This window comes from Fusarium falciforme, chromosome 2, assembly GCF_026873545.1.
Source record: "Fusarium falciforme chromosome 2, complete sequence".
In the NCBI taxonomy this organism is placed as follows: Eukaryota; Fungi; Ascomycota; class Sordariomycetes; order Hypocreales; family Nectriaceae; genus Fusarium; species Fusarium falciforme.
The window spans coordinates 1,498,501-1,523,305 of NC_070545.1; the positions used below are offsets into that span (position 1 = coordinate 1,498,501).

Consider the following 24,805-nt stretch of genomic DNA (forward strand, 5'->3'; position numbering starts at 1 on the left):
ATCCATGATCTCGGACGTAGGTACAATACTACCTCCGTACACTACCTTGCCGTTGTGCGGCACCGATGGCCGGAGTATCCCATCTGCTTGAGTCAGCCTGGTCACGGCCTTTTCGAGGCGAGACCAACAAAAAGAACGATTGCGCCTAACCAACAACAAATGATCCATCCATTGGCGGATGAACCATGACGACGTCAGGACGGAACGCGGGAATCTGCCGTCATGCGCGGGTTGCGTACGCACTTCATTCATTCCCTCTCAAGTAAGACCCCAAATCTGGACCACTGGTGATTCGGCGCCTGGCGCATTTCCGCGTAAAAAGCAGACGCGAGGTCAGAGAAAACAAAACAATCTGATCGACCGAATCAGCCGGCGCATTCTGGCGAGCGACCAATGGATTCAGTCCATGATCCGGCCCGGCCGACCTGGGCCATCGGGCGGTGAATCCTCGCTCTTTTCGCATTCGCTCGCCATTGTCTTCAATTGAATCGCCACAGGCTGCCCGGACCACAGAGCCGCCGAACACCGACCTGGCCCCGCTTCCTGGCTCCGGAGAATCGGCCTTCTGGGCGCGAGGCGGAGGATCGTTCACCCCTCGACGTGACCTTTGCGGTGGGCCAGGTGAGAGAGGGTCGGTGGGGAAGAAGGCAAAGAGGCAGGTGTCTCAAGGCCAAGGCCAAGAAAGAGCTTCGGTCACCAGGAGGACACAAGCCGACACTTGGCAATCGGGGTCTTGCATCTACCTCACATGGACAGGTGGGCCAACATCTCTGCTCTGCTTGTCATTTCAGCTCCATGAGTGGACGACATGGTTGCAATGCCCAGACGAGAGATGCAATTGCGTATTCGGGCTGGGGAACGGTTGTCTTGGGGTCAACTCGGTGAGGGACATTATTCAACTTCATATTAGATGGTGATGATGAATGCACGCACACAGAAAGAGACGCTTCATTATGATGAAAATATGAGCATTTCAATTCATGGGGACGCCGAATGTCCCGTGTTCAAATAACCGTCGCTAATGCCAGATAATGTGGTATCAAAAAGAACCAACCCCGATTTCTGTTCCTGGAACTAGCCAGGAGTAAATCCGCCTTTTTTTTGTTGGTTGTTGTGACCTCGCTCTCTCACGGCTGTCCTCCGAGACAGTGCGTGGGGGTTCAGAGTCGAGCCGCCACATCCATACCAAATCCATCCAAGATCCTCAACCATCGAGCCTCAAGCCCGACGTCGATCTCATGCGCGTCCATGGATGGAACGGCATCTGCTTTAAGCAGACTTGGAAGTGCCGGTGGAGTCGGTAGAGGTGACAGAGTCGGTAGAGTTCTGGCGGGCAGCCTTGGTACGCTCACTGGGAACTGGTTAATATCAAGATTGTTTAGAGGGAGAGGGCAAACTCACTAGGCAGAGCGGTCCTGGAGAACACACTGGTAGCGGGCGTTGCCAGTCTTGATGTGGAACTTGATGCCCTTGTTGTCGCCAAAGGACGAGGGAGTCTGGGCGGGAGTGGTCTCAGGCATGATGGAGGTTGTGGTGGTGTAAGTGAGAGAGGTTTGGAAGCAGACGATGTGATGAAGTGATGGTTGAGGAGAGATCTTGGACGAGGGAAGACGAGGCCTAATATACCTTTTGGACACAGGAAGATACGTATCTCGTCATTTCGGCCAGATGCACCTATCCACGGTCCGCGAGGCTAATAAAGGAGTGAGCCATTTTCTTGACGAGCAACAGCAACACCCTCAGCTTGCCCCACGATATGAAGCATCCACTACGACTGTATGGTAGGGCGCACCCACCAAGACAGGATAGACCCTCGTCTCGTCTCCATGCGCCCCAGCATCCAGTGCCAGCAGGGGTTGGGCGTCTCACAAGCAAGGACCAGGCTCTGGACCTGACCTGGACGAGGAGAATGCCTTGCTGAGGAGGTGGTCACCGTCTTCTCCATTGACGAGTTCCCGGCCACCTCAGCAAGAAACAAACCGAGCACCAAGGAGAGGAAATCTACGCCCCGTGTCTCGGACTGACTGGCAGAGACACGGCTTCCACGGAATTGGCTCTCTGTGTGTGTGAGGCGTCCGTGGGTCAGGACACCTTCTAGAAGACCAACCGGGGCTTTCCAGGGTTTCCAGTTTTGATAGTGAATGGCCCGCATGGTCCAATCCCCGTCCCCGTGTCCGTCTCCGGTCCCTTTTTCCTCTTGTCGATCGGGGCTCGCTCCAACGGGGGGATTACTTGGGACCCTCTGCCATTGGCCACTCTGGCCGCGAGGCGGATATCATCGCACCTCCGTCTCTCCCGGCCGTGTCCCTGCACATTGTTTTTGCCCCCAAATTGCTGAGGCGGGAGGTATTATTGACCGCCCGTGACAGTCAGATCTTGTGCATCATCCATTCCTTTGGATTAGGCAATTGCGTGCAAACCTCCGGCCACAACCTCCGGGATGCTTCGGGCTTTTTCACAATTTGACTCTGCTGGTACCATGGCTTCCGAGAGAGGAACCTGGTGGCAACGAAATACGTCGATGAAAATCCGTCTCATACCCGCTGTGCATACTCTCAGCTCCCACCCAGAAAACAAGCAGCACTCCTCAGTCACTCAGCTCGAGACACGTCCAACAGGCATGGGCCGTTGGCATGGATAAACATGGATCACAGGACAAGCTGCAGGGCGGCTCGCGCCTTGCTGGGCATCCCTTCGCCTCAGAGGATGGGTTTCATGATGGTGATGACGTTGAGGAGCTCGGCTCCTCAAGGCGGCTTCCACAGCTCTCAACAGGACGCCTAGGGACGCCCATTGTGCAGCTTATCCCCCGCACTTCGTGGCCGGTCTTTAGCATGATTGGGCGTGTGCCACGAGGATCCACGACGGGGTCCCTGGCTTGTCCTCACCGCATGTCCCTGAGAGCACTCGCTGGGGGTAAAGAAGCTGGGCGATTTTAGCCTGGAACTTGACCATGCGGCTTTTATGGGTGCATTGGTCCTTGATTAGAGACTATCGTGTTGACCAAGACCTGTCAACAAGACTACAAGCGCCCTGCTCTGGGGCATCACGACGCCGTGCAGCGCGGGGTGAGATGCAAAAAGCATCACATGGACCCTCATATTGAGCGCACTACGGCTTCCATATTGTCGCGCCAGCCGCGGTGATACACACAGGAGCCGTTTGTTCCGTCGCTGGCGCCTCTTGAGTTGTTAGTCGCGCGCTCGAATCCTCCTCGCCCACCAGTCTCATCAGGCGTGGTCGACCGAGAGCCGGCTGGCAAAACCTCACATATGCACATGCATGGTGGATGTCGAGCGTCTCCCTTGTGTGTGCTTTGCTGACAGCACGCGACTTCTTCTCGTCTCCTCGAGATTCCTCCTCCGCTCAAGTTACCCTCCTCTGCCTTGTTTGTGGATGCTTGGCGAAATCCAGACTGCTGCGAGTGCTTCACGTTGCAACGCCACCAGGTATTGACATGTCGCTTCGTGGCGATTCTCCAACTGCTGGCCTTCTCGATTGTCATCGCCGTTCCCCCGGGCCATCGTGCAACCACTGATATCCACGAATATGGCCTGATGCTCACCAAGTTGACACTGGGTATGCAGAGCCGCGGCGATTTCCCATCAGCTCATCGATAGCGTCTTGGCTATGCGAAACAGTGGCGCCTTTTCCCTGGGCCGTTGCAGGCAGGCCCGAATCTGATACCGAGCACGCGTTCCAAGACGACGGCTCGCATATTATCTGCTGTCCATCATGCCCATGATCCGCTGCTCCTCATCGGCGTCACTAGTTGCGTTGCCGGTGTGCACACCCCTTTTCTGCAGCTCCTCATCTATGACCTTCCGTGTAAGCATACCCTGTGCGAGGTTGGGTATCTCTTCCTTCTGCTTGCGCAAATAATTCTCCACACTTCGCATTCCTACTACGAGGAATCCGAGCTCTTCCCGGTCTACATCAAAGACCTCCCACCATTCGCACTCTGGCATCTTGGCACCCAAGTCTCGCGCCGCGTTATATATGGCAGCTGTCGCTAGAGCATGTGGCTGATGGGTGAGGTATAGCATCTGGGGCGAGAGCAGTGCCGTGTTTAGGTATTGAATGGTGCGTAACGAGATGGCGGATTTGGGCTTCGCCAGGAAGTCAAGAGTTTGGAGGTAAGTGATTGCGAGTGGGTGAGGCAGAGAGACGTGCGTATCGAACGAGAGAGTGTACAGGATACGGGCTTCAATGGCGAGCAGTCGGGTTTGGAAGGTGTGATAGTCGGCTTCGGACATGTAGTAGGACTTGGGGTCGTTTTCTGTCGCGCTGTTGGATCGAAAGAAGGCCGAATCGTCCGATAGAAGGTAGGCATAGACGTTGGACACGTCCCGGGGTGATCGAGGCTGGGGTCCCATTTTTGATACCAGGTAAATAGCGGCAGCCGAGGTATCCTAGAGGGTGTGAGCATCACCAGGCGGCATGTTTTGGACTGGAAGGTGGGCAGATCTCACACTAAACTCATTGGCCATGGGAGAGTCCACTAGCCAGTATCGTGCGAGGATGATGTTAGCCTGCGCTGTCACAGACTGGGGAAGCTCCAGAAGCTGGCCGGCAGCTTGCGTGAGGCATTGCGAAGCGATAAAGACGGCGTCTTGAAGATCCTGCGGTAGAGCCGAGAATGAAGATCGATGATACAGCTGTGAAGCCGTTGCTAGGGGGTTCAGTAGATGCGCCATGTTGGACTTGGACTCCGCCAGCAGAAGTTGGTGGGTGATGGTGTTTTGATTTGGTTGAAATTCACCCCCAAAGTTTGACGAGGCTGAAATTCATGGAAGCTTTGAGCTCCAGCGCCTGTTGCCGCTAACAATCAGCCGCTCCTCCACACCAACGTGGGGCCAACCGACGATCCCTGCACTTACATGTTAGCGAGAAGCAAGCAAGCAACACTCCCAGAACCACTTATGAGGTTCATAGTCCCTTGGCATTTCCAATGTTTAGATGCGTAAGATATCAGCCAAGACTCAGTTTTTCAGTTGCAGGAAGTTCCTAAATAGGTAGGTGAATGCTGTATTTGTGTGCTTGCAGCAAGATGTCTGTAGACCCACGTGACTTACTCACCATGATGGATGCCTCGAAGCTCTCACCTCGTCTTACCAAGCTAGTGGTCCACGAAAAAATGGCATACTTTGCAAGTACTCTCTACCTTTTTAATCCACAGAACCATAGTATAAAAGGCTTATGATGATAAATATAAGATAATATATGGACTTTATAGTATAATTTATTTATTTCATATTTTTATTTATTTATTTTACTCTAAATTGCGTTCTAAGAGCCCGGCAGAGTTCTCGTTGCCTGCCTACAGTATGCCATTTTTTTCTTGGTCTGGGTGCCAAGTGATTTCATGTGTGAGATAAATCCAATATCACCGCTTTAATTTGAGATCGATGCTTAATAGTCTAGCTCGAAACCCAGGGACGATCGTTCACGACCTGTGAGCTACCCATACTTGGCTCTAAGATAGTTTCATAGCTGAGACAGGGTTCTCTCTAGGCCATATGACCTAGGGGGTCTGAATCCACCTGGGACCAGGAGCATTATACACCAGTGCCATGGTAATCCTGATCGACACTGCAGTGCTACTGAATCAAAATGTGTGGGTTCGGGATGTCTTTAATGTTGCATCGCATGAAGGAGTTGTTGTCAAATATGACATCCTGATGAGATGGAAGCTGTTGTTTCGCATCTTTCTTGTTTTGCGAAGACAGCAGCTCGTTGTAAAACTACCTAACCCATTGACTTGTATCAATTTTTATACACATATTAACCTGCAGAAGCCACGTCCTACTCCTCCCCCTACTCACATCAACAACGTCGCAGTCTCACATGTGGTCGTGGACATGCGGGGGAGTTGGAACCTGCATTGACAGTTGACAGGGTACGTAGCTTGAGCTTGAGCTAAGTTGAGCCGCTGTGGAGCTCCGTCCTCCGCAACACATCACCGCCATCTTCAGTTTATAGTACCAACCTTCCGGAACAGACAAACGGTCCACACCACCACGACTACATCACGACAATACATCGCTTTGGGTAGAAACAGGCGCTACAACGACCCGAGTCACTCCTATCTGAATACATCACGCCATCCTCCTCCTCCCCCGCTTCCCCTCCTCGTTCTTCAACCCACTCCGACCGACAATGGCCACCTCGGTCCCCCCCTCACCCAGCGAAGAATCACCATCCTTCGACCTCAACCTCCAGCACGGCCACAAAGACCTCGTCCAGGCAGTCGCCTTCAACACATACGGCGACCGCTGCGCCACCGGCTCCGTCGATGGCAAGATCCGCGTCTTCAACCGCCACAAGGATGGCACATGGCGCCTTTGCGATACCTGGACCGCACATGGCGGAGAGATTCTAGAGGTAACGCAGCCCCCCTTGGGACCCTGCCCTTGTCTCTGGCTCCTGTATCATATCTGTCGCACACATACGAGAGAGTCATCACTGACGCGCCCTTGTTCTATAGCTTCAATGGCTTCCCGCGACCGTCTATCCCAACTTGATCGCCTCCCTCGGCATCGAGGGCCGTTTCCGCATCTGGGTTGAGGATCCCTCTGCCGCACCTGGACGCCGTTTCTGCACTGGACGATCTGGCAACGGCAAGCCTGCCTTTGACACGCGATCCAACAAGGCCCCCTACCGGTCATTCTCCATGAAGCACAACGAAGAGACCCGACATACCTACCTTGCGCTGCTCTCGACTGACGGCCGGTTAACTGTCTCCGAGAACGACCAACCCGAGAACCTCTCCGAGTACACCTCTATTGACGAATTCACCGTCGCCCCAAAGCCCAGTAGAGGCGAGGAGCTTGCCTTTCGCGTTCGCTTTGACCCCAACCCTGAGCCATGCTACACGGCCTTGCGCGCAGGTGTACCATCTGATTCACTGGGCCTTGTGGTCGCAGCCATGGACACCGTAAGAGTATATCGATCACGCGATATTGTGGCAACCTCCATTGGCATCCAGCAGACACAAAAAGAGTTTTATCTCGCTGTAGAACTACCTGGCCATCGAGGCTTGGTGCGAGATGTGGCATGGGCGCCGGGGAACATCAGGGGATACGATATCATTGCGACAGCATGCCAGGATGGCTACGCCCGCGTCTTTCGAATCGAGACACCCTACTCAGAAGACGACGGGCTGTCATGGTCAGCCTCAGATTTGCTCCGGTCAACTCCCCACGCCTCTACCAGAGATTCAACGCCTCAAGCCAGAACCAACGGAACCGCAACTCCGACTGAAAAGCAGGCGCAGACACCACAACTTCAGCCCATGCAGTACCATCACCAGCAGCAACAACATCACCAACAACATCAACACCACCCTTCCGGCCTCAGTGCCAGTCTCGCCAAGTCTGGCTCTCTGGGCGATCGCCATTGGGCTGGTCAGCCTGGCCAGGTCAAGCACACGTTCCAAGAGATTTCAAAGCTTGATAACCACCGCACACCGGTTTGGCGAGTTGGGTTTGACGACGATGGTCAGATTCTAGGGAGCACGGGTGACGATGGTCGGCTGTTGTGCTATCGGCAGACGCCCAACGGAGCATGGGCTAAGAGCTCCGAGTTGGCGGTACAAAAAGCTCGCATGGCTGCTCCATGAGGCACTGCGATTGCGAAGACTGGACCCGGATCAGTTGTTCGAGTCTCCTAATGACACATTGCGAAGGGATTAGGGGTCATTCGCCAAGTCATCTCAGGAACTGGCCATCAGGCGAGCCATATTGAGCACCGCCATGCGTACCAGAGGCCAATACCGCAGAGACTGGTTAGAAGGCAGAGATCAGAAGCATTCTACCGCTTTGGATTTAACCCACCATGAAGATTGGACACTACAGCTTGATATTTATGAAATGAATAAGGTCCGGACTTAGAATAAATATCTGCGTCATATTGCTGGGAATGCGAGATGAGAGGGTAAGACTCCCCTATGCGAAAGGAGTGGACACACAAGCAAAGAAAGATCAAGTCACATAGTAGTTGCGTGAAAATTTAGGAGCAGTTCATCCAGCTAGGAACATGAATTGAATAAAGACTAGTTAATCAATGCATCATTTATCACTACTGTGGCCAGAGTCGAAACATAAAATCGGACAGCAGTTGTGTACCTTGGCAGCATAGCTAAGTCGATAGTCTTTGCTATCCATCGGCACATGAGTGAAACAATTGGCACGCAAGTCGAGCAAGACACAGTGAACAGTATACATGGTATTCAGTAGATTTGTATTTTCGGGTAGTCTAATGCCAGAGGCCTATCTGCAGGTCCCATGGCAAACGATGTTTCTCAGTGATTTTCATCTCTCTTTACCCATTCTCATTTTGGCATATTGCGCCGTGTTGTTATTGTTAGAGGTCAAGTACTTAGTCTTGAAACAAAAAGAAAACCCCCCAACGCCATTCTTCATGAGTCGATTTTATGATTTGCGTCAACGTGCCGTGCGCTTGTATCCTTCAGGGGCAGACGGACAAGGTGCGGGGGTGAGATCGTCCAAGCATGTGATCTGGCTGCCAACGACAACTCCCCACACCCTTTCTCGACGACATGCCTTGGCATGAAGCTGCCCCTGCTCCTCAGGATTGCACATTACTCGATTATTCCATTCATCCTCGTCGTAAAAAGAGTCATCTTGCTTAGGCAGCGTCGGCGCTGGCCGCAGGCTGGATAACCTTGGTGACCTGGTTGCCGGCGCGGATAATGCGAGCACCAGCTGAGTCGTTCATGTAGGTGACATCCTTGTTCTCGAACTGAGCACGCTTCCAGACCTCAACCTCGCAGCCACCGCGGAGGACACCAACACGCATGGTGGACAGAAGGTTGTGGGCGGCGTTGGAGTGGTTGTAGACACCACCGTTGAAGATGGCGGTGGCATCCTTGCCAATGGCCGAGTTGATGAGAGCACGGCCACCGGGGTGGTCCTTGATGAAGTCGGTAACGTCGTGGATGACACCGGCAATGGCGACGAGACCCTTTCCGTTCTTAGAGTCGGCGACGAAGTCGTCCCAGTCGACAACAGGGAGCTGGTCGAGGGGAATACCCCAGTCGAGGGTGGCACGCTTCTGGTCGAGCTTCTTCTGGAGCTGCTGGACACGGCCCTTCTCAATCTCGTTCTGGCGGAACTGCTTCAGCTCGTAGGCAAGACCGAGCTGCTTCCACATCCAGATGCTCCACTTGGTAGGGTCGTACTGCCACCACTCAATGGCGTTGCGGTAGTCCGAGGGGAACTCGTGGTGGAAGTTGTGGTATCCCTCACCGAGGGTGACGATGGCGGTAATGACGTGGTCACGAGGAGAGTTGCGGTCGTCGAAGGGCTGCTCACCGAGCCAGTGGGCGAGAGAGTTGACGCAGAAGGTAGCCTGCTGGACGAAGCAGACACGGAGGATACCAGCATAGACGAGGCCACCCCACCAGTCACCCCAGCCGAGACCGGCAACGAGCATGGGGAAGCCGAGAGCCATGAAGAGAACGCACTTGATGTAGTTCTTGTGCTGCCAGACGACGACGGCGTCCTCGTTGAGATCGGTAATGTCGGTTCGGCCCTGGCGCTTAGGGTTCTGCTTGAAGACCATCCAGCCCATGTGGGAGTAGAGGAGACCCTTGCGGACAGAGTAAGGATCCTTGTCGGTATCGGTGTAGCGGTGGTGCACGCGGTGACCATACGACCACCATCGGATGGAGCCCTGGACGGCGCCAGCGCCGACGGCAGCGAGATAGATCTTGAGGGGAAGAGTGCCCTTGTAAGCGGAGTGAGACCACATACGGTGGTAACCTGGCGAATTGTGAGTATTCAATCTTGTTTGGATCCGGCCAGAACGATGAGCATCCTGACAAAGCGAAACTTACCAGCAGTAATACCCAGACCAGTGTTAACGTAGTAGATGACAGCCCAGATGGCGGTCTTGAGCTGGAGAGGAACCCAGTAGGCCGAGATGAAGCCGATCATGGGAACGATGACAACGAGAGTGGTGTTGAGCCAGTTGATGTGCTGGTGGATGTTCTTCCAGGTCATCGGGACGTCAGAGATATGGACCTTGTTGGCGCTGCTCTTGGGGGCACCGGATCGAAGAGGGATGTAGTCCTTGGTGCCATCAGGGAAGGCCTGGGCCTGCTTGCCCGCGGCGGTGGACGACGACATGTTGATGGGTGTTGTCCAAAACGATCTCTATGTGTTGAAGATGGCGATGGCAAGTGTCGTCGGGAAGAGAGTGCCCAGCACACACGAGAACCAAGAGGAGATGGCTTCTCGGAGGAGTGAAGGGGAAAGGATGAGCCTTTTGTTAATGGCTATCCTAAGAAGATGATGAGGATGAGAGGAGGATGAGGGTCTGAGGAGGGAGGCTGGTCGAGAAGGCGGTTGGGGCGGAGGGTTCCAAAAGGGCTTTATATCAGACCCGACCCGGAGCCGGGCGAGGACTGGACTGGATGGGATGGATGAGAAAGAGACCGGGGGGTGTGCGGGTGGGTGTGGGAATGGGAGGCGTGAGACAAGTGGAGGACGAGTGGAGGTTTCTACGGCGGGAACAGGCCAAGCGGCCAAGCAGGAGGCACAACAAGGAGCGGAGGAGGCGAAGAGAAGGGGAGGAAAGGCACTGTCGAAGCAAGGGCCCTTGTTCAAGGTTGAGGGCAGTGGCGGAGACGATGCGATGGATGCTGAGAATCGAATCGACGTGCGTCGCAGAGGACAAGGAACTGCAGCAAGGAACACAGGTGATGGCGTCAAACAACCGTTGCCCTGTATCCAGATGACCAGTCCTGCTCAAGATCACCTGCTCCGTACCTACACCAGGTCTCTCTCGCTTGATCAATCAGATCAACATGATCAGTTGGGGACGGACTTGAAAGATCAAGTTGGGGCGGAGGTTTCCCTGTTCTGTTGGAGTTTCCTTGACTGGCACGCGCTGTGTGTCCCTCCCCGAACCCCGACCCTCCACACATTCTCGTCTACACATTCTCAAAAAAGCATGAGCCTCGGTGATTCACTAACACGTCAAGAAGCCGTTGCTTGTGAAGATTGATGAGGAACCAAATGGGTGAGTTCTCGTGATTGTCATCCATGACCCTCCCGTTTCACTGTGTGATAAGAGGTTGAATTGTAGCGCAGCGCCCCCATTGGCACACCCCTGCCGTTTGTGCATGAACAGGGTAAGAAAAATCCATTGGGGATGGACGGACGGAAGAGAGAAAAAAAAAAAGAGAGAGGCTCAGAGCAAATCCTCCTGCGAATGGCCAATGCCACACCCGTCTCCCTCCGTTCCGGCCGCCTCCCGGCAACTCCAGGTACCCAAGCCAGGTCCCATCAGGAATAAAATGGATATGGGTACCTGGTCGGTACACTCCCGAGGGTTGTTGGCTGGGCCATCTCAGTCACTAACACGAAAGCTCTTGGTCAAGCTAGGGGAGGGATTGGCAGCTGTCGGGCTCGGGGAAAGCGAGACAGTATGGACTGCCGGAGGTACCGATCAGGTAGCTTGATCAGTCTAGAGCTGCGAATTTGACCATCCGAGCGGTAATAGAGAAATCCCATCTTCTACAAGCCAGGAATGCGACCCTGTGACACCCTTTGACAGCCGCCGCGATTCTGATTATCAACCTGAAGTCCCCTATCCCCGCTCCCTGCCTTGACAGATGCCGAGATCTCCCATACCCCTAAGTGAAAAAGGGTAAAAAAAAACGTGTGATGCTTAAGAATCAGCCCATGATTGCGAAATTCGCCGCTGGGTATTCGACAATTGCTGGGAGAGCGAGAAAGAAAAAAAGACCTGGGCCAGGTACACGACAGGGGGTGAAGCTCTTGTCGACGTCAAACCTCAACACCTTTTTTCGAATGGATGATGTGCACCCCACCCCTTCCCCAACAACTTTTTTTGGCGGCTGCCCTCCCCTCCAATCGCTGCGGGGCCCGGGCGTCCGTCCGGTTGCCGTTGGAGGCAAGGCTCGGTACCCTTGCCAGATGGCAAAGTACCACTGCGCACAAGTTTGGCGTGCTCGGTACCTCGCCTACGTGCCACGGCACATCTCGTCTCTCACCTAACCCTGGGTCGGGCAACGCGCCAAAGAGGAGCCGGTGCGTGCCTTGCAGGGGAAGCTCCCACAAAAGTTGATGGAGCCGCCTAGAGCTCCATATCCATAGCCCGGTGGTTGGTGTTTTTTTTTTCTTCTGTTGCTGTAGGGCTCGGGCATGGAGCGAGCTTCAAAAGAAAGGGTCCACTTGTCGAGAGGCGATGCTGACCATTTGCCGGAGAGGAGTTTTGGGAGACGGAGAGACACAGACTGACTGAGAGAGTCCAAGAAATTATGGACCGTGTAAGTCAGTCACAATCAGATACACACCAGGATTTACGTGGCGAATTGACCTCAATTGGGATGTTGACGTGTAAATCCCATATCCTCTAAACTCGTTGAGAGCGCCGTTTCCACATCCGGTCATGCCGAGGCTGAGACTGAGACGCACGCTTATCTACAAGATCTTGCCAACGCTTCAGCATCACAAAACGTCGCCCAAATGCGTCGGCTGTCAACGTCACCTCGGTCAGCGTCCAGTCCAGGCATTCCATACAACTTATCCGTAGATAGCAGTCAAGCTTGTCACCTAGTCTGACCTTGACATCACCGCCCCGAACAATGCCGAGAGTCATCCCATTCAGAGCATCATCATGCCATCGCCATGTGCCGTCCTTGAATTGCCGTTGCAACAGTCAGATCCCCAAGATTCATCTTGAACCCAACGGCCAACCGAGAGAGCTGTATTTCCCAACCTCAATCCCGGAAAGAAGCAAAACACCCTTCAAGACGCCAGCCCTGCCACGAACTCATGGTCCCCGCCCTCACAGGATACCACCTCTTCTCCCCAGATCGAACCATGCCTCGGCCCATTTGCTTCTCCCGTGACATGATCTGCCCTTCCTCTGGGCTCTGAGGTCTCATCTCAATCATGTACGTATTCACAGTTGGGGCGGAGAGACCTGTCCATCCCCTGTTGCCGTCCTCCCGTTGTGCCGACGGGATGCTGTAGCACAGCTTGCCTTGCAACTGACAGGGGAAGTACGTACCGAGGAACCGACCCTCGCTCTCCCCCAGCTTTTTCCCCAACAGAAACGCAAAGATCGGGATTCGCCAAGCCTAGAATTGCCCAATCGCGCCCGAGTCCATTACAGATGGATCCCTTTTTTTCGCCTCTTCTCTTGTCCTCCACTCCACGTCCCTTGTTTTTCCGTCCTTGACCGTCCGTGAGTCTTTGTCTTGATGGATCCATTGTCAGGCAAACAAAATTCTTCCTGGAAAGCAAGGTTCAATACCTGTCACGTGATACCACCATCACCTCTTCCTGTCAGCTTCCAGAACCCTTCCATGGCGTCGGGTGGCGCACGCTACGTATCGCGCCGTTTCCATTGAGCTTCCAATTGACTACCGCCCCTGCGTCAGAGCCACGAGCTTTTTCAACCTCTTTGTCGTTCGAGCTTTCGTCCCATCTTGAGCCACTTACTCGACGACAATCTATATCATCGACTAATAGTCTTCTTTTGTTGAGCTTGTCTACCATCAATCATCTCTCTGATGCCTATATGGCACACGGCACGTCATATCAAACCTCAGTTACAATACCAATATCGTCTGTTAGTCCATCTTTTTTCTTTTTAACATCGTCACTACATATTATCCAATACAGTACTATCAGCAGCCTCTCCTTCACCGCCGACGCCATACAACAAACATGTAAAAATCATGATACCGATCATCGCGCCCCAATATGCAAAATGCCTGCCGGTTGCCCGCTAGTACACATGAGAGAAAACTAATGCTATCAAGACAAGATCGTAAAAGGAAATTCAATCTTCGCCAAACCAAATCGCAGACATTCATCATGCTCCAATCCGAGGCTTCGCCGCTTTAAGTTTGTCGTCAATCGTTTGCTTCTGCCGCATCGTGTCCTTGTCGTCAGTCGTCAGGTGCGCCGCCCCAATCCCTGCCAATGTATCCGTCGTCTTGATGTCGCCTCCGGGTGTTGCTTTTGCCGTTAACTTGTCCACACTTTTGGTATCCAGCTCTTTCTTAGGGGAGTCCGCAGTCTCAGCGTCAGGGTCGATTGTCTTCCCCTCGACCAACTTGTCCCTGGCATTCAGTTCCTTCTCCATGGGAGCATCGACAGTCTTGATATCAATGCCGACCATCTTGGGCTCTCTCTCCTCGCCTACGCCCTTCACATCCAACTCTTTCTTCTCGCCACAACGATCCGTCTTTGCTTAGTGAGTATCAGGTGCTGTAATCCCGTGCGTTTCCGCTGCATTTTGCTTCACCTCTGGCTCTGCTGGCAGTTTCTCCGAAATGTTCTTGCCATTCTCAGGCAGCATCTCAGGAAACTCTGTTTTTTGTCCTTCATTGGCGAATTGGACCTCTTTCGGTCTACTGTCAGTTTTAACCATTCCTTCGGAACTCTTGCGAGTTTCCTTCTCCAACTTCTTTGCTTCCTTGGCTCCTTCGCCTCCCACTTCTTGTGTTGTTCCTTCAAGCGGGTTCACGGCCGAGGAATTGTTTCCTTTTCCTCCAATCGCACCACCTCCGACTGGCGCTTCATTTCTGTTGCCGACTTCCGTATGGGTGCTGTCCGAGATAGTGTTTCCTGGTGGCGATGACTCTTTCGAGCCAGCATTCGCGTCTCGGGGAGAAACTTGCTGTCCCATGCCACCTTTTTGGCATGATTCTTCCCTCGATCCCATCTGGGCCTGGATAATGCTCGCAGCAATCCTACCCTCAGGGGTATCCAGGAGATCCACGCCCCTGTCTGGGCTTGGGGTCGACGTCGACGTTGCCGGCGTTTCTCTCTTCTCCATGGTCGAAAACGGTGCTGTGGCCCCATCGGATTCCATAAATCCTGTCTTATCGGCAACAGGCGTCTCGTCGAGGGGCATGCCGTCAGGTCCCACGTCGCTGTACGATGAAGGTATGTCCCGATTTGCTGCCCAAGCAGCAATGTTGTACAAACCTCGCGGGGAGTCGCATCCGTCATAGTTGCTCGGCAGGGGGCTTGGGGGTGATCGTCCACGTGTGTAGTAGTACGGCTCGTATCCAATGGGGCTTGCGTCTGTGTATGGCCGGCTCACGTAGGACCAGTCGCTGGGTGGCTCAACCGTCTTAATCTGCGGAAGGCTGTCTGGGTGGTACCCGTCAACGAGATACTGCTGCAATGTGTAACCTTCGTCAATTGTCGATTGCGGGGGGTTCAACTGTCCGCATTCTTTACCATCCCCTGGTCGTGGGAACATGTGCAAAAGAGCAGACGCCTGGAGCCGCATTTTCGGATCATCGCTCAAGCAAATCTCTGCCATTTGCCTGTACCAATCTGGGATGTTCACCTCGGGACCAAGTATCAACGGTCGCCCTTGGGCTTCTGGTTCATCCTCCTGCGTTGCCAGAGCCCACAACACCATGCCCAGCTGGTAGAGATCCGACTTGACGCCAATGTACATAGTAATCCGCTGGTTGCTCTCGATGAGCGGCGTGGCTTCCGGGGGTTCCCATCCGACTGGGCACCCTCTCCTGTTGATGTCAATGATCTTCGCATCGCCGTACTCGTCGATGACAATGTTGGACAGCGTGAAGTCGCCTTGTACAAAGCCTGACTCGTGGATGTCGGACAACCCTTCAACAATTTGCCGAGCCCACCTCTCACGTGTTGACCACGGAAGGTCGTAATCGCCGTCTTTGCAGTGCTCGTAAATGATGTCAATGAGAGCTCCCTGGTCGGCGTAGTTGATGAGAAGTCCCTTTACGTGCTCATCGTGATCGTCCACTACGACACCATAGAAATGGATGACGTTGCGTGAATGGCGGAGGCGGTTGAGAGCGTTGACTTCATACAAGAACTCATCTATCGTGTCAGGGCTCGGGATTTCCTTCTTGATCAAGGTATGACCATTAACATTGACTTTATAAACGAAGCCCGACATGTGCGAGTCAAAGACGATATCCTTTTCCCGAATACGCCTGCAACCAAGGTGCTTGATCTGAGCAACAGTCGGGTATTGGATAATTTCCTATCAACAGTTAGCATTGTTTGGGGAATGTCTTGAGATGCACCAACATTGCCGTCCTCAACCACATGGACATGAAGTCTCCCATCAGTCGTCTGAAGTTTCAGATTGGTCACAGTGTCGTAGAATTGAATGTCTCGTAGGCTCTCCCGGATAGCCTCGTAAATCTTGGCGCTCTTGTCTCGTTGGTAGTGAGTGTGAATGAGGTCCATCTCCAGTGAGTTCGGAGGAGCATCTCGGTAATCGAGGGAGATGGTTACGCGCCGCCAAGTGTGTTCCTGCTCCCGATATGTGACGAAGAACTTTTCCCTTCTCGAACGATCCCGGAAGTGCATGCTGAGATTTAATATCCAGGTCTTCTCGAGCTCCTCGCGAATCAGAGCTTCATACTGGGATGCCGTTATTGAATGAGTGTCAGCCGTTGAGAGATTGTCTTGGATGGCACACTCATCGGCCAGTGTAGCCTCGTCATCCCTGTGCACAACTGATTCAACCGGTTCCTGGATTGGCGCATCTGCAACAGGACTGGATGGTAAGGAAGGTACAAAACGAGGTATCTCGTCTTGCGGGGAGCCAAGGAAGCTTGGGGCGCTGACCCGGGGATTGGTCGCTGGCTGTGAGGTTGATGATGTTCGGGGTCCATGAGACCGGCGGTCCATGGATACAGCTCTCCTCTCATCTGGCGTTGGCTCGATGGGGGACAAGTTGGTCCTCCGTTCCGATACTTGGCGCTTGAACGTCTGGGCACGGGGAAGACCCGGCACGACCCTCCGGGACATTCGGCGAATCAGGCCGCCCTTGTCCGAGTCGGCCGAGTCGTTCTCAGGCGCGGGGCCGGCAGGCCGCTCTGTCGGCGGCGAGGGAGCCTTGTTGCTACTCTGCCGACCAAAGAGTTTGCGAAAAAAGTTATGAGTCCCGGACAGCGCAGATGGCTGGGAATGGGGCGGCGGCGGCGGCTCAGACGCTACAACGCCCGCCTGTGCCATGGCCGCGACAATGCGACCAGATGTCTGTTGCTGAGCCCGAGGTGCAAGTGACTGTCAACACCGCAATGCTAGAGTCGAGGCTAATAAGTCAGCTCGGTGTTGGTATGAGCTAGTGGGCTGACGGCTGGCTCTGTGGCAAAAAGTAGGAGTCTGGAACAGGGCAGTTGGAGTAGATGCATGTGCCGCGAATGCCTTCGTATCGTCGTCGCAAAGCGGATTCTATGTGGGAAGGCGAATATGGGGATAGTTGGTATGCAGTTGCAAGAGGGTAAAGAAGTTGGCATGGATGCCGTCCAGCAAAAGATGATGAGGCGAAAGGTGCACTGACGAGAGCTGGAGAGGCCGCACGGCCCCGTCAATCAAAGAAGCGGTCTCTCGGTGAGAGGAGTAGAGTAAACAAGCTCTGCTTGACCCATCCAAGGGCAAGCGAAGGTAAAACAATTGCTTGGTCGGCACTGTCGCCGCAACTAGGAGGCTGGGATGATACAACGGTCGGTGAGAAGCGGGTCCTCTGGATGAGCGGTCGAAGTCGCGGGGAGCGAAGCCGGAGGCGCAATGAGGTGTTAGAATGGCTGTGGGGGCATGAGTGAAATAAGAATCCGTGATGATCGAGGACGGCTTCCTGCACGGGGTGTAAGTGAAGGGTGCCCGCGACAGCAAGACGCCTTGAGAAACAGAGGTTGATGAGTTGCGATGAAAGCCCTGCTATATTAAAACGACCACGACAGAGAGTCCAACACCTAAAACGGGCGCCGGCGGCGGCAATGGGAGTGGATGTGGGAGGCTATGACTGGACGTGAGCTTGGGTGGGCTGAGTGGGTTAGTGCGGGTTGGTGGGCTTCTAAGTGCGGCGGGAGGACACGGGGGGACGGGCGGAGCGGCGGAGGCGCTGGGCTTTTGACCTTGGGCCTTCATTTTCTGGGTCCGTTTGGCAGCCCGAGCCACACTGAGAAGGTAGGATTGCCCTAGAACACCCTGATGACGCTCTGGTCGGACCGCCCTGCTCAAGGGGCTGGGTCCTGAGAAGTCTCTGGGCGCGGTGCTCACTGGCCAGCAAAGCCACCACTGTCCAGGTGTCAGCGCAGGGCTGTGGCCATCCATTGTCCGTCCATTGCCCCAGACTTGCCGAGGACCGTCAGGGGTCTTTGCTTGACTGAACGACATCTCTGGATGATTTTGGGCCTGGGCGTCGAGACCTTGATCCATCCATCCCACCATGCCGGATCTTCCATGCTTCATGGCCAGCCAAAGGACCCTGCCAGTCTGCCGCCTGTCGTTTGTCGCATGTCGGCCATGGTCTGCCTGCGGCTGCAGGAGTCATACTTCCAAGAGAGACGGTGACGCTCGACGGCTCGCTGGTGGGGAACAATCGATGAGTTGGCCCCTTTCAGATGCCCTGGTCTCGTCCCATTTCGTCGACGCTAAGACGTTTTGCTGAGCGCAGGGGGAAGCGGTGATGCATCATCATCAGGCAGACTTTGGTCGGGCACAAAGAGACATGAAGACGGTTGGCGCTGATTTTGGGGGTTGGATGTAGGAGGGAGATGCAAGAGAGGGCGCGACTATCTGCGAGCGGGTGGTTGACATCGAGGTCTTTGTCAGGGGATGGCAGGAAAGTGCAATTGTATCATACCTTCCTCAAACCTATCTGCCCAAGGCTAGCAGGTATCGTCGGCAGGTAGTCGGGAGTGAGGCAGACAAGGAAGGTGCAGGCCAAGAGCAGCATCACGAATTGGAAGCTGCAACCGTCTGCATCGCGACTTCCTGCCTACAGTGCCTTACCTGCCGAGTGGCCTTGCAATCACATCTGCCCACAATGCCGTGTACAATCATCATCGCCATCTGTTCAGCATCTTGGTACCTACACCAACAGCCCCAGACTCGTCATCCACACAACACATTCGATCGAGCATCTAGGCCCGCTTGAACAAAGAGGGTGGACATGCCATCAGCCAAAGACAGCGCAGAACATGGAGGAAATCCCACGCAGCCGGTACCGCGGGGACCGAAAAATCAGGGACGTCCTGTGCGTCTTTTTGCCGGGCCAGGGCATGTCATCCTGGCTCCAGCTGCTGACCTCCATCGAGGCTCGAACCATAGGACGATCTGATCGCTTTGCAGGGCCAGGCCGACTGCATACGCAAGTGACAACGCCATCTAGTTGGGCATCTCACTCACACTCGCTTACCGCCCAACCCGATAACTGGGCACCTGGTTTCACACCTGTCCAGTTGAGACTCTAAACGATTCGAAATATGAGGCGAGCAGAATCAAGGGCCAGGTCCAAGACTTGAAAGCCAATCGAGCATCAACTGACTGTCGTCTGCCGACATTACACACGCAACTGCCAAACATGCATGCTGCATACGGGTGAGGACGGCCGTTATGAAGGGCACTGCATACTGTGTATCCGACGTCACGGATCAATGATCAAAGGCGTCGAACAGGAGAGGACGCTCATGTGTTCCAATTGAACATGTTTCCTCGGCGTGGCGGTGAATTCTCCGATGATAAGGTGGCCACGATTACAACACAATCCACATCTTTAGTTGTCAACTCGGATACGCCTCAATCAACCCTCGAATGCTTCTCAGAAACTAGAAGCTGGCAACTCCCGGGTCAGACGTCACGTTACCCCTGTTTGCCCGTCCAGAAGCCGCCTGATTCGCCAATTGCGCCGTCACAGGCTCCTCGGTGCCCAATGCGACTTCGTCTTGACCAATTCAATGGTTCAAGCAACACAGCTGTTCAAACATGTGTACACCACCAAGCACATCTCTCGATGGGGAAATATCTACAGCTTGTGTTGGGCTCTAGTGGCCCGTCCGCTAGCCCTCTTTCCTCTCATCTCAGCTCCCGTCAAGCCTGTCACGTCACACAGTACAGGAGGCATTCTTTGCTTCCCGCGAACAGGCTCTGCGGCTGCGGCCTGTGGTGAGGCCCGGTCCACACCCAAGCTCACTCCCAAGATCAAGGGCATCAAGGGGAAACGTGTGGGGTCAGGCATAAGTGCAGCATTCGCCATGGCCCGCTAAGGAGCGTGAGACTGGCTCTAGTGAGGCTGCTTGGGCTTGACAGGTTGTCGGTTCGCCATGCAAGCAATGGGTCTGCATCTCACTCCTTGTTACGAACTGGCTTCCAGACCGCTGAACCGGGCCTCTATTGGGTGCGGCCTTCCCTTGCCTTGGACCATTGTCGCATACCAGCGGGGCTGGATTTGAGCCGCCTGACCTTGTGCCTCTCTCATTTCTCCGAGTCGCTTGTAAGCATCTCGTGGAAGAATGTCGTGAGACGTCATGAAAGGACACGACCATGCAGCATGCGCAGCTTCAGCAGACAGACAGCATCTTGTCCTCAGCCAGCCAGTTCCCGTCCTCGCTAGGCTCGTCCCGCGCTTGACCCCACCGATCCCGCGCCGTCAGTGACGGGATCTCCAAAAGCCTTGGCTAGGGGCCAGGATCAGGTCTCTGGGGAACCATTAGGGACATCCGAGGCAGATGGCTTAAACGTTAAAGGGCGTTTGGCTTCCGTCTGGCGGCGGTCCATTGGGCAATGCACCAGCACCCAGCCGTCTCAAGTTCCCTGCCGAGATCCGGCCTGACACTGGTTACGCCTTCGGGCTGCAACCACATTGCGGGCCTCGGAAATTTTGCCTGCCAGAGAAGGGTTGCCATCATGTTCTCCTCCGCGGGATCAAAGACCATGTCGTCATTGCTGATTCAGGGGATGACGATGATTGAAGTCAGAGGTAAAGAGAGAAGACCTCTTCCATTCCCCACAGGACTTGTCAATCCCAAACTCGCTGACAACAACTCACAATGCGCCCAATGAGGGGATTCAGGTAAACAGTATGACGTCGCTTTTCCTATATGTACAATTGCACATGGAGGCGTCGCCCACGTGCTGGCATTTGCTCATCAGCTGCTTGTCTCCAAAACCCGCTGATGCATGCTTCTAAAAGTACAAAAGTCCACAGACTGGTAATAACAGAGTAGGAGTCTTTATATCGTTTCCATCTAAGATTCTTGCCCCCCCGGTGCCCAAACGCCCCTCAAATCATGCATACCCTGCAATTCCTACATTGATGCCATGCTTTGCGCCCCCGTGTCGATGACATGCTCTTCACCTCGCCGTTTTGTCGGCGTCTAGTCTTCTTCCTCGGCGGACTCGGGGTTGTTCTTCTTCTGCTGCTCCTCCCACTCGCGGATCTTGCACTTGTTGGCCTGTTCGCGGTCAAGGTTGGGGAAGACGAGATTGAAGACCTCAGGGTACCAGGCCACAGGATGGCCTTGAAGGCCTTCCTTGATGTTCTGTTGAAGTTGTTAGTCAGGGGCCAAAATTATAGTAGAAACATAGCGTAGACGTACCTCAGGCAGCTCCAGCCAGTCAGACATGTTGTCCTTGGGGAAGATGATGGTCTTGCAGCCAGCGCGACGAGCGGCAACAGTCTTCTCGCGAAGACCGCCGATACGCAGCACCTTGCCAGTGAGTGTAAGCTCACCAGTCATAGCGACGGTCGGGTCAACAGGGGTGTCGAGGGCGAGGGAAAGGAGCGAAGTAGCCATGGTGATACCAGCCGAAGGACCATCCTTGGAGACGGCACCGTCAGGAACGTGAAGGTGCATCTTGGCCTTGTCGAAGAAGTGGTTATCGGGGAACTCCTTGACCATGAAAGCCTTGGCAAAGGAGTAGGCGATCGTGGTGGACTCCTTCATGACGTTCTTGAGGTTACCCGTGATCTCGAGGTGCGGCCGCGTCTCTGGTCGAAGGGGAGCCTGCAGAATCGACTCAATGTACATGGCAGCACCACCAAGCTGTGTCCAGGCGAGACCCATGGAGACACCAGGGGGGCTGACGTCGTACAGACGATCCGAGGTGAAGACGGGGGGACCAACGTAGTCGTTGAGGTTGTCCTTGCCGATGACGACGTGGACCGAGTCGGGAACCCGGAGAGGCTTGCGGGGCTTCTCCGTGGCCGTACCAGTCTCGCCAGACTCGGAAGAGCTCTCCACGTCCGACTCCTTACCTGTGCTGGCCGCCTCCTCCTTCTTCTTCTCAGCCTCCTCGAGCGCAGACTTGCCCTCCTCGGTCAGGGCGTCCTCCTCAGGGAGAACATCCTCACCGAGCTCCTGAACGATCTTGAGGGCAGACTTGCGGTAGACCTTTTCGATCTGCTTCTTGAGGTTTCGGACACCCGACTCGCGGCAGTACGACTTGATCAGCTCCTCAATGGCCTCCTCACTCAGGACGACGTCGGCATTCTGAAGTCCGGCGGTTTCCTTGGCGGCGGGAGCGAGGTACCGTTGGGCGATGGCCATCTTCTCATCAGCAACGTAGCCCGAGAGGGTGATAATCTCCATTCGGTCGAGCAGAGGTCGGGGGATGGTGTCGGTCATGTTGGCTGTGCACACAAACAAGACCTTGGACAGGTCAACGGGCACGTCCATGTAGTGGTCCAGGAAAGAGCTGTTCTGCTCAGGGTCCAACAGCTCCAGCAGTGCAGATGAGGGGTCACCCTGGTATCCTCGGCCAATCTTGTCAATCTCATCGATCAGGATAAGAGGGTTCTCAGTCTGGCACTTCTTCAGCGCCTGGATCATACGACCGGGAAGGGCACCGACGTAGGTCCTTCGGTGACCCTTGATCTCAGCAACATCGGTAAGACCTCCGACACTGAATCGGTAATATTCTCGGTTGAGGGCTCGCGCAATCGACTTTCCGATACTGGTCTTGCCCACTCCGGGAGGACCGACGAAGCAGAGGATCTTACCCTCGACAGTGCCTCGAAGCTTGCCAACCGCGATGAACTCGAGAATACGGTCCTTGACATCCTTGAGGCCGTGGTGATCCTCGTCCAGGATCTTGACGGCGTTGGGGATGCCAAAGTTCTCGGCGCTCCTCCGACCCCAGGGGATCTGTGTGAGCCAGTCCAGGTAGTTCCTCGTCACGTTGAACTCGGAAGCAGCAGTCTCGAGGTGAGCAAGCTTGTTGAGCTCCTCGTCAAAGACCTTGCGCACGGCATCGGGCATGGCGAGCTTGTTGGCCTTCTCCTTGAACTTCTCGACCAGCTTGTCCTTACCGTCCGACTCGAGGCCTAGCTCACGGCGGATACCCTTCATTTGCTCCATAAGCCAGTACTCGCGCTGTCTCTTGCTGATCTTGTTCTCCACATCCTTACTAATCTTGGACTGTAGCTGGGCATTCATGAGCTCCTTCTTGAGCACCACCAGGGCCTTCTGCATCCTCTCCTCCACATTGAGACATCCCAGGACCTCCTGCAGCTCCTTCTGCTCGCCCGACGACACGGCGGCGGCAAAGTCGGCAAGCTTGGCGGGTTCTGATGTCACGTTTCCGGTGGACTGGCTCATGGAAAAGGTCGAGATTTGGTCACGGAAGAGGTTGTTCATTGTGGCCACCTCCTTGAAGACGTTGACGATCTCGTTGGTGACGGCGCGGATAACAGGGCTCTTGGGGTCGTATGGCTCATCGACAAGGTTCTCGACGTTGACCAGGCTGACGGGGTATCTCTTGAGGAACGAGGTCGGCTCGTACTTCTCTGCGGTCTGGTCGGGCTTCTTCTCCACAGCACTCTCCTCGAAGCTGGCGACGACATCGCCCTTCTTCTCTTGCGTAGCCTCCTCCTCGGCGGGCTTCTGGGGAATGGGTTCGGGTGTAGGCTCGGTCTTGGAATCGGTCTTCTTGGCAGCATCTTGGCCACCGGGAGGCAGCAAGCTGGATAATCGGATACGTCGATGAGGGTAGAGGATGGCGGTCAGAGCTCCCTCTTGGCCGTGGATAGGGAATGCACTTGTGATTTGGGCAAAGACACCTACGTCGTAGACATCGTCGGGGTTTCGGATGACATCCTCGTCCTCGTTCTCGTCCTTGAACAAGAAGGCGCCGACATAGGGTTGCCCACGCTTGATGGACTCGGTGATTGCGTTGGCCACATCGGGGTCCTTGATGGTAATCGCCTTATAGAAACCAGGGAAGAGCGGCCGTCGGGCAATGGGGATGGCCAAGACCTGGGGATAGACCTCGGGAACCACAGGCTTCTGGAGAGCCTTCTCGGCGGACGACTTTCGACCGCGTCGGCCTCCGTCACCGCCGTCGCTCCCGGAACCAGATCCTGCAGAACCTCCAGCCGCACTCCCGGCCTTTCCGTCTTGTGATTGACCTCCGGCGTCATTCTTGCCAGAGCCAGGTGAGTCAGGCCCTGGATTTCTCGATTCGGCCGAAAGCTTGTCCTCGGCCTCCTTCCGCTTGTTCTCCAGGTTCGCCTGGGCCTCCTCCTCGGACAACGGCTCGGTCAATGGTTCTATAGCGGACTCGAAGAAGCCTTTGTCCTTGCTGTCCTTCTCCTTTCCGAGGCGTGCGGCCGTGGAGAAGGCGGCGGAGGCTAACCGCGGCTGAATGGCGGGCAGCCGGCGAGCGCAGATGTGACGGTTTCGGTAGGCGGGCGAAGAGGTCCATCGAGCGGCGATGGCTTCGGAAGAGACTCGGGATGCATGGGCGGCAGAGCGCTCGAGGATGAGGCGGCCGGAGAGGCGTGAACGCGGGATCATGTTGGGCGTGGTCTAGGCAGACGAGCGAGGACGGAGCTGGAGATGATTAGAAGCTAAGAGCCCCGCGATGGGCCGTTCTTTGGAGGGGGGGACAAGGCAATTAAGAAGGGGAAGAATTATGAGATGAAGGAGAGAAAGAGGATTGAGAAGAGATTCTATCAGGGGTGGCAGGTAGAGGTTCTGTTGGCCGCAATTGTGCGCATCGCCGCT

At 54.8% G+C, this 24,805-nt stretch overlaps 6 protein-coding genes across 6 annotated transcripts; 1 reads left to right on the forward strand and 5 right to left on the reverse strand.

Annotated features, from left to right (window-relative positions):
* Nucleotides 1–1,269: 1,269 nt before the first annotated feature.
* On the reverse strand, nt 1,270–1,520 carry NCS54_00243300 (Hypothetical protein; the record flags this gene model as incomplete). Its single annotated transcript, XM_053148031.1, has 2 exons — nt 1,270–1,351; nt 1,402–1,520. 2 exons carry the CDS (start codon nt 1,518–1,520, stop codon nt 1,270–1,272), a joined length of 201 nt encoding a protein of 66 aa, XP_053004006.1.
* Nucleotides 1,521–3,719: 2,199 nt separating this feature from the next.
* On the reverse strand, nt 3,720–4,697 carry NCS54_00243400 (Hypothetical protein; the record flags this gene model as incomplete). The annotated part of the gene is made up of 2 exons (XM_053148032.1): nt 3,720–4,412; nt 4,473–4,697. 2 exons carry the CDS (start codon nt 4,695–4,697, stop codon nt 3,720–3,722), a joined length of 918 nt encoding a protein of 305 aa, XP_053004007.1.
* A 1,462-nt stretch (nt 4,698–6,159) lies between these two features.
* NCS54_00243500 (Hypothetical protein) lies at nt 6,160–7,621 on the forward strand (the record flags this gene model as incomplete). Its single annotated transcript, XM_053148033.1, has 2 exons — nt 6,160–6,384; nt 6,488–7,621. 2 exons carry the CDS (start codon nt 6,160–6,162, stop codon nt 7,619–7,621), a joined length of 1,359 nt encoding a protein of 452 aa, XP_053004008.1.
* Nucleotides 7,622–8,649: 1,028 nt separating this feature from the next.
* Nucleotides 8,650–10,151, reverse strand: NCS54_00243600 (Acyl-CoA desaturase; the record flags this gene model as incomplete). Its single annotated transcript, XM_053148034.1, has 2 exons — nt 8,650–9,785; nt 9,860–10,151. The coding sequence occupies 2 exons, from the start codon at nt 10,149–10,151 to the stop codon at nt 8,650–8,652; spliced, it is 1,428 nt and encodes a 475-aa protein (XP_053004009.1).
* A 3,724-nt stretch (nt 10,152–13,875) lies between these two features.
* NCS54_00243700 (Protein kinase domain-containing protein) lies at nt 13,876–17,030 on the reverse strand (the record flags this gene model as incomplete). The annotated part of the gene is made up of 3 exons (XM_053148035.1): nt 13,876–14,250; nt 14,311–16,047; nt 16,095–17,030. 3 exons carry the CDS (start codon nt 17,028–17,030, stop codon nt 13,876–13,878), a joined length of 3,048 nt encoding a protein of 1,015 aa, XP_053004010.1.
* A 4,145-nt stretch (nt 17,031–21,175) lies between these two features.
* Nucleotides 21,176–24,595, reverse strand: NCS54_00243800 (Lon protease-like protein, mitochondrial; the record flags this gene model as incomplete). The annotated part of the gene is made up of 2 exons (XM_053148036.1): nt 21,176–21,340; nt 21,398–24,595. The coding sequence occupies 2 exons, from the start codon at nt 24,593–24,595 to the stop codon at nt 21,176–21,178; spliced, it is 3,363 nt and encodes a 1,120-aa protein (XP_053004011.1).
* Between the last annotated feature and the right edge of the window lie 210 nt (nt 24,596–24,805).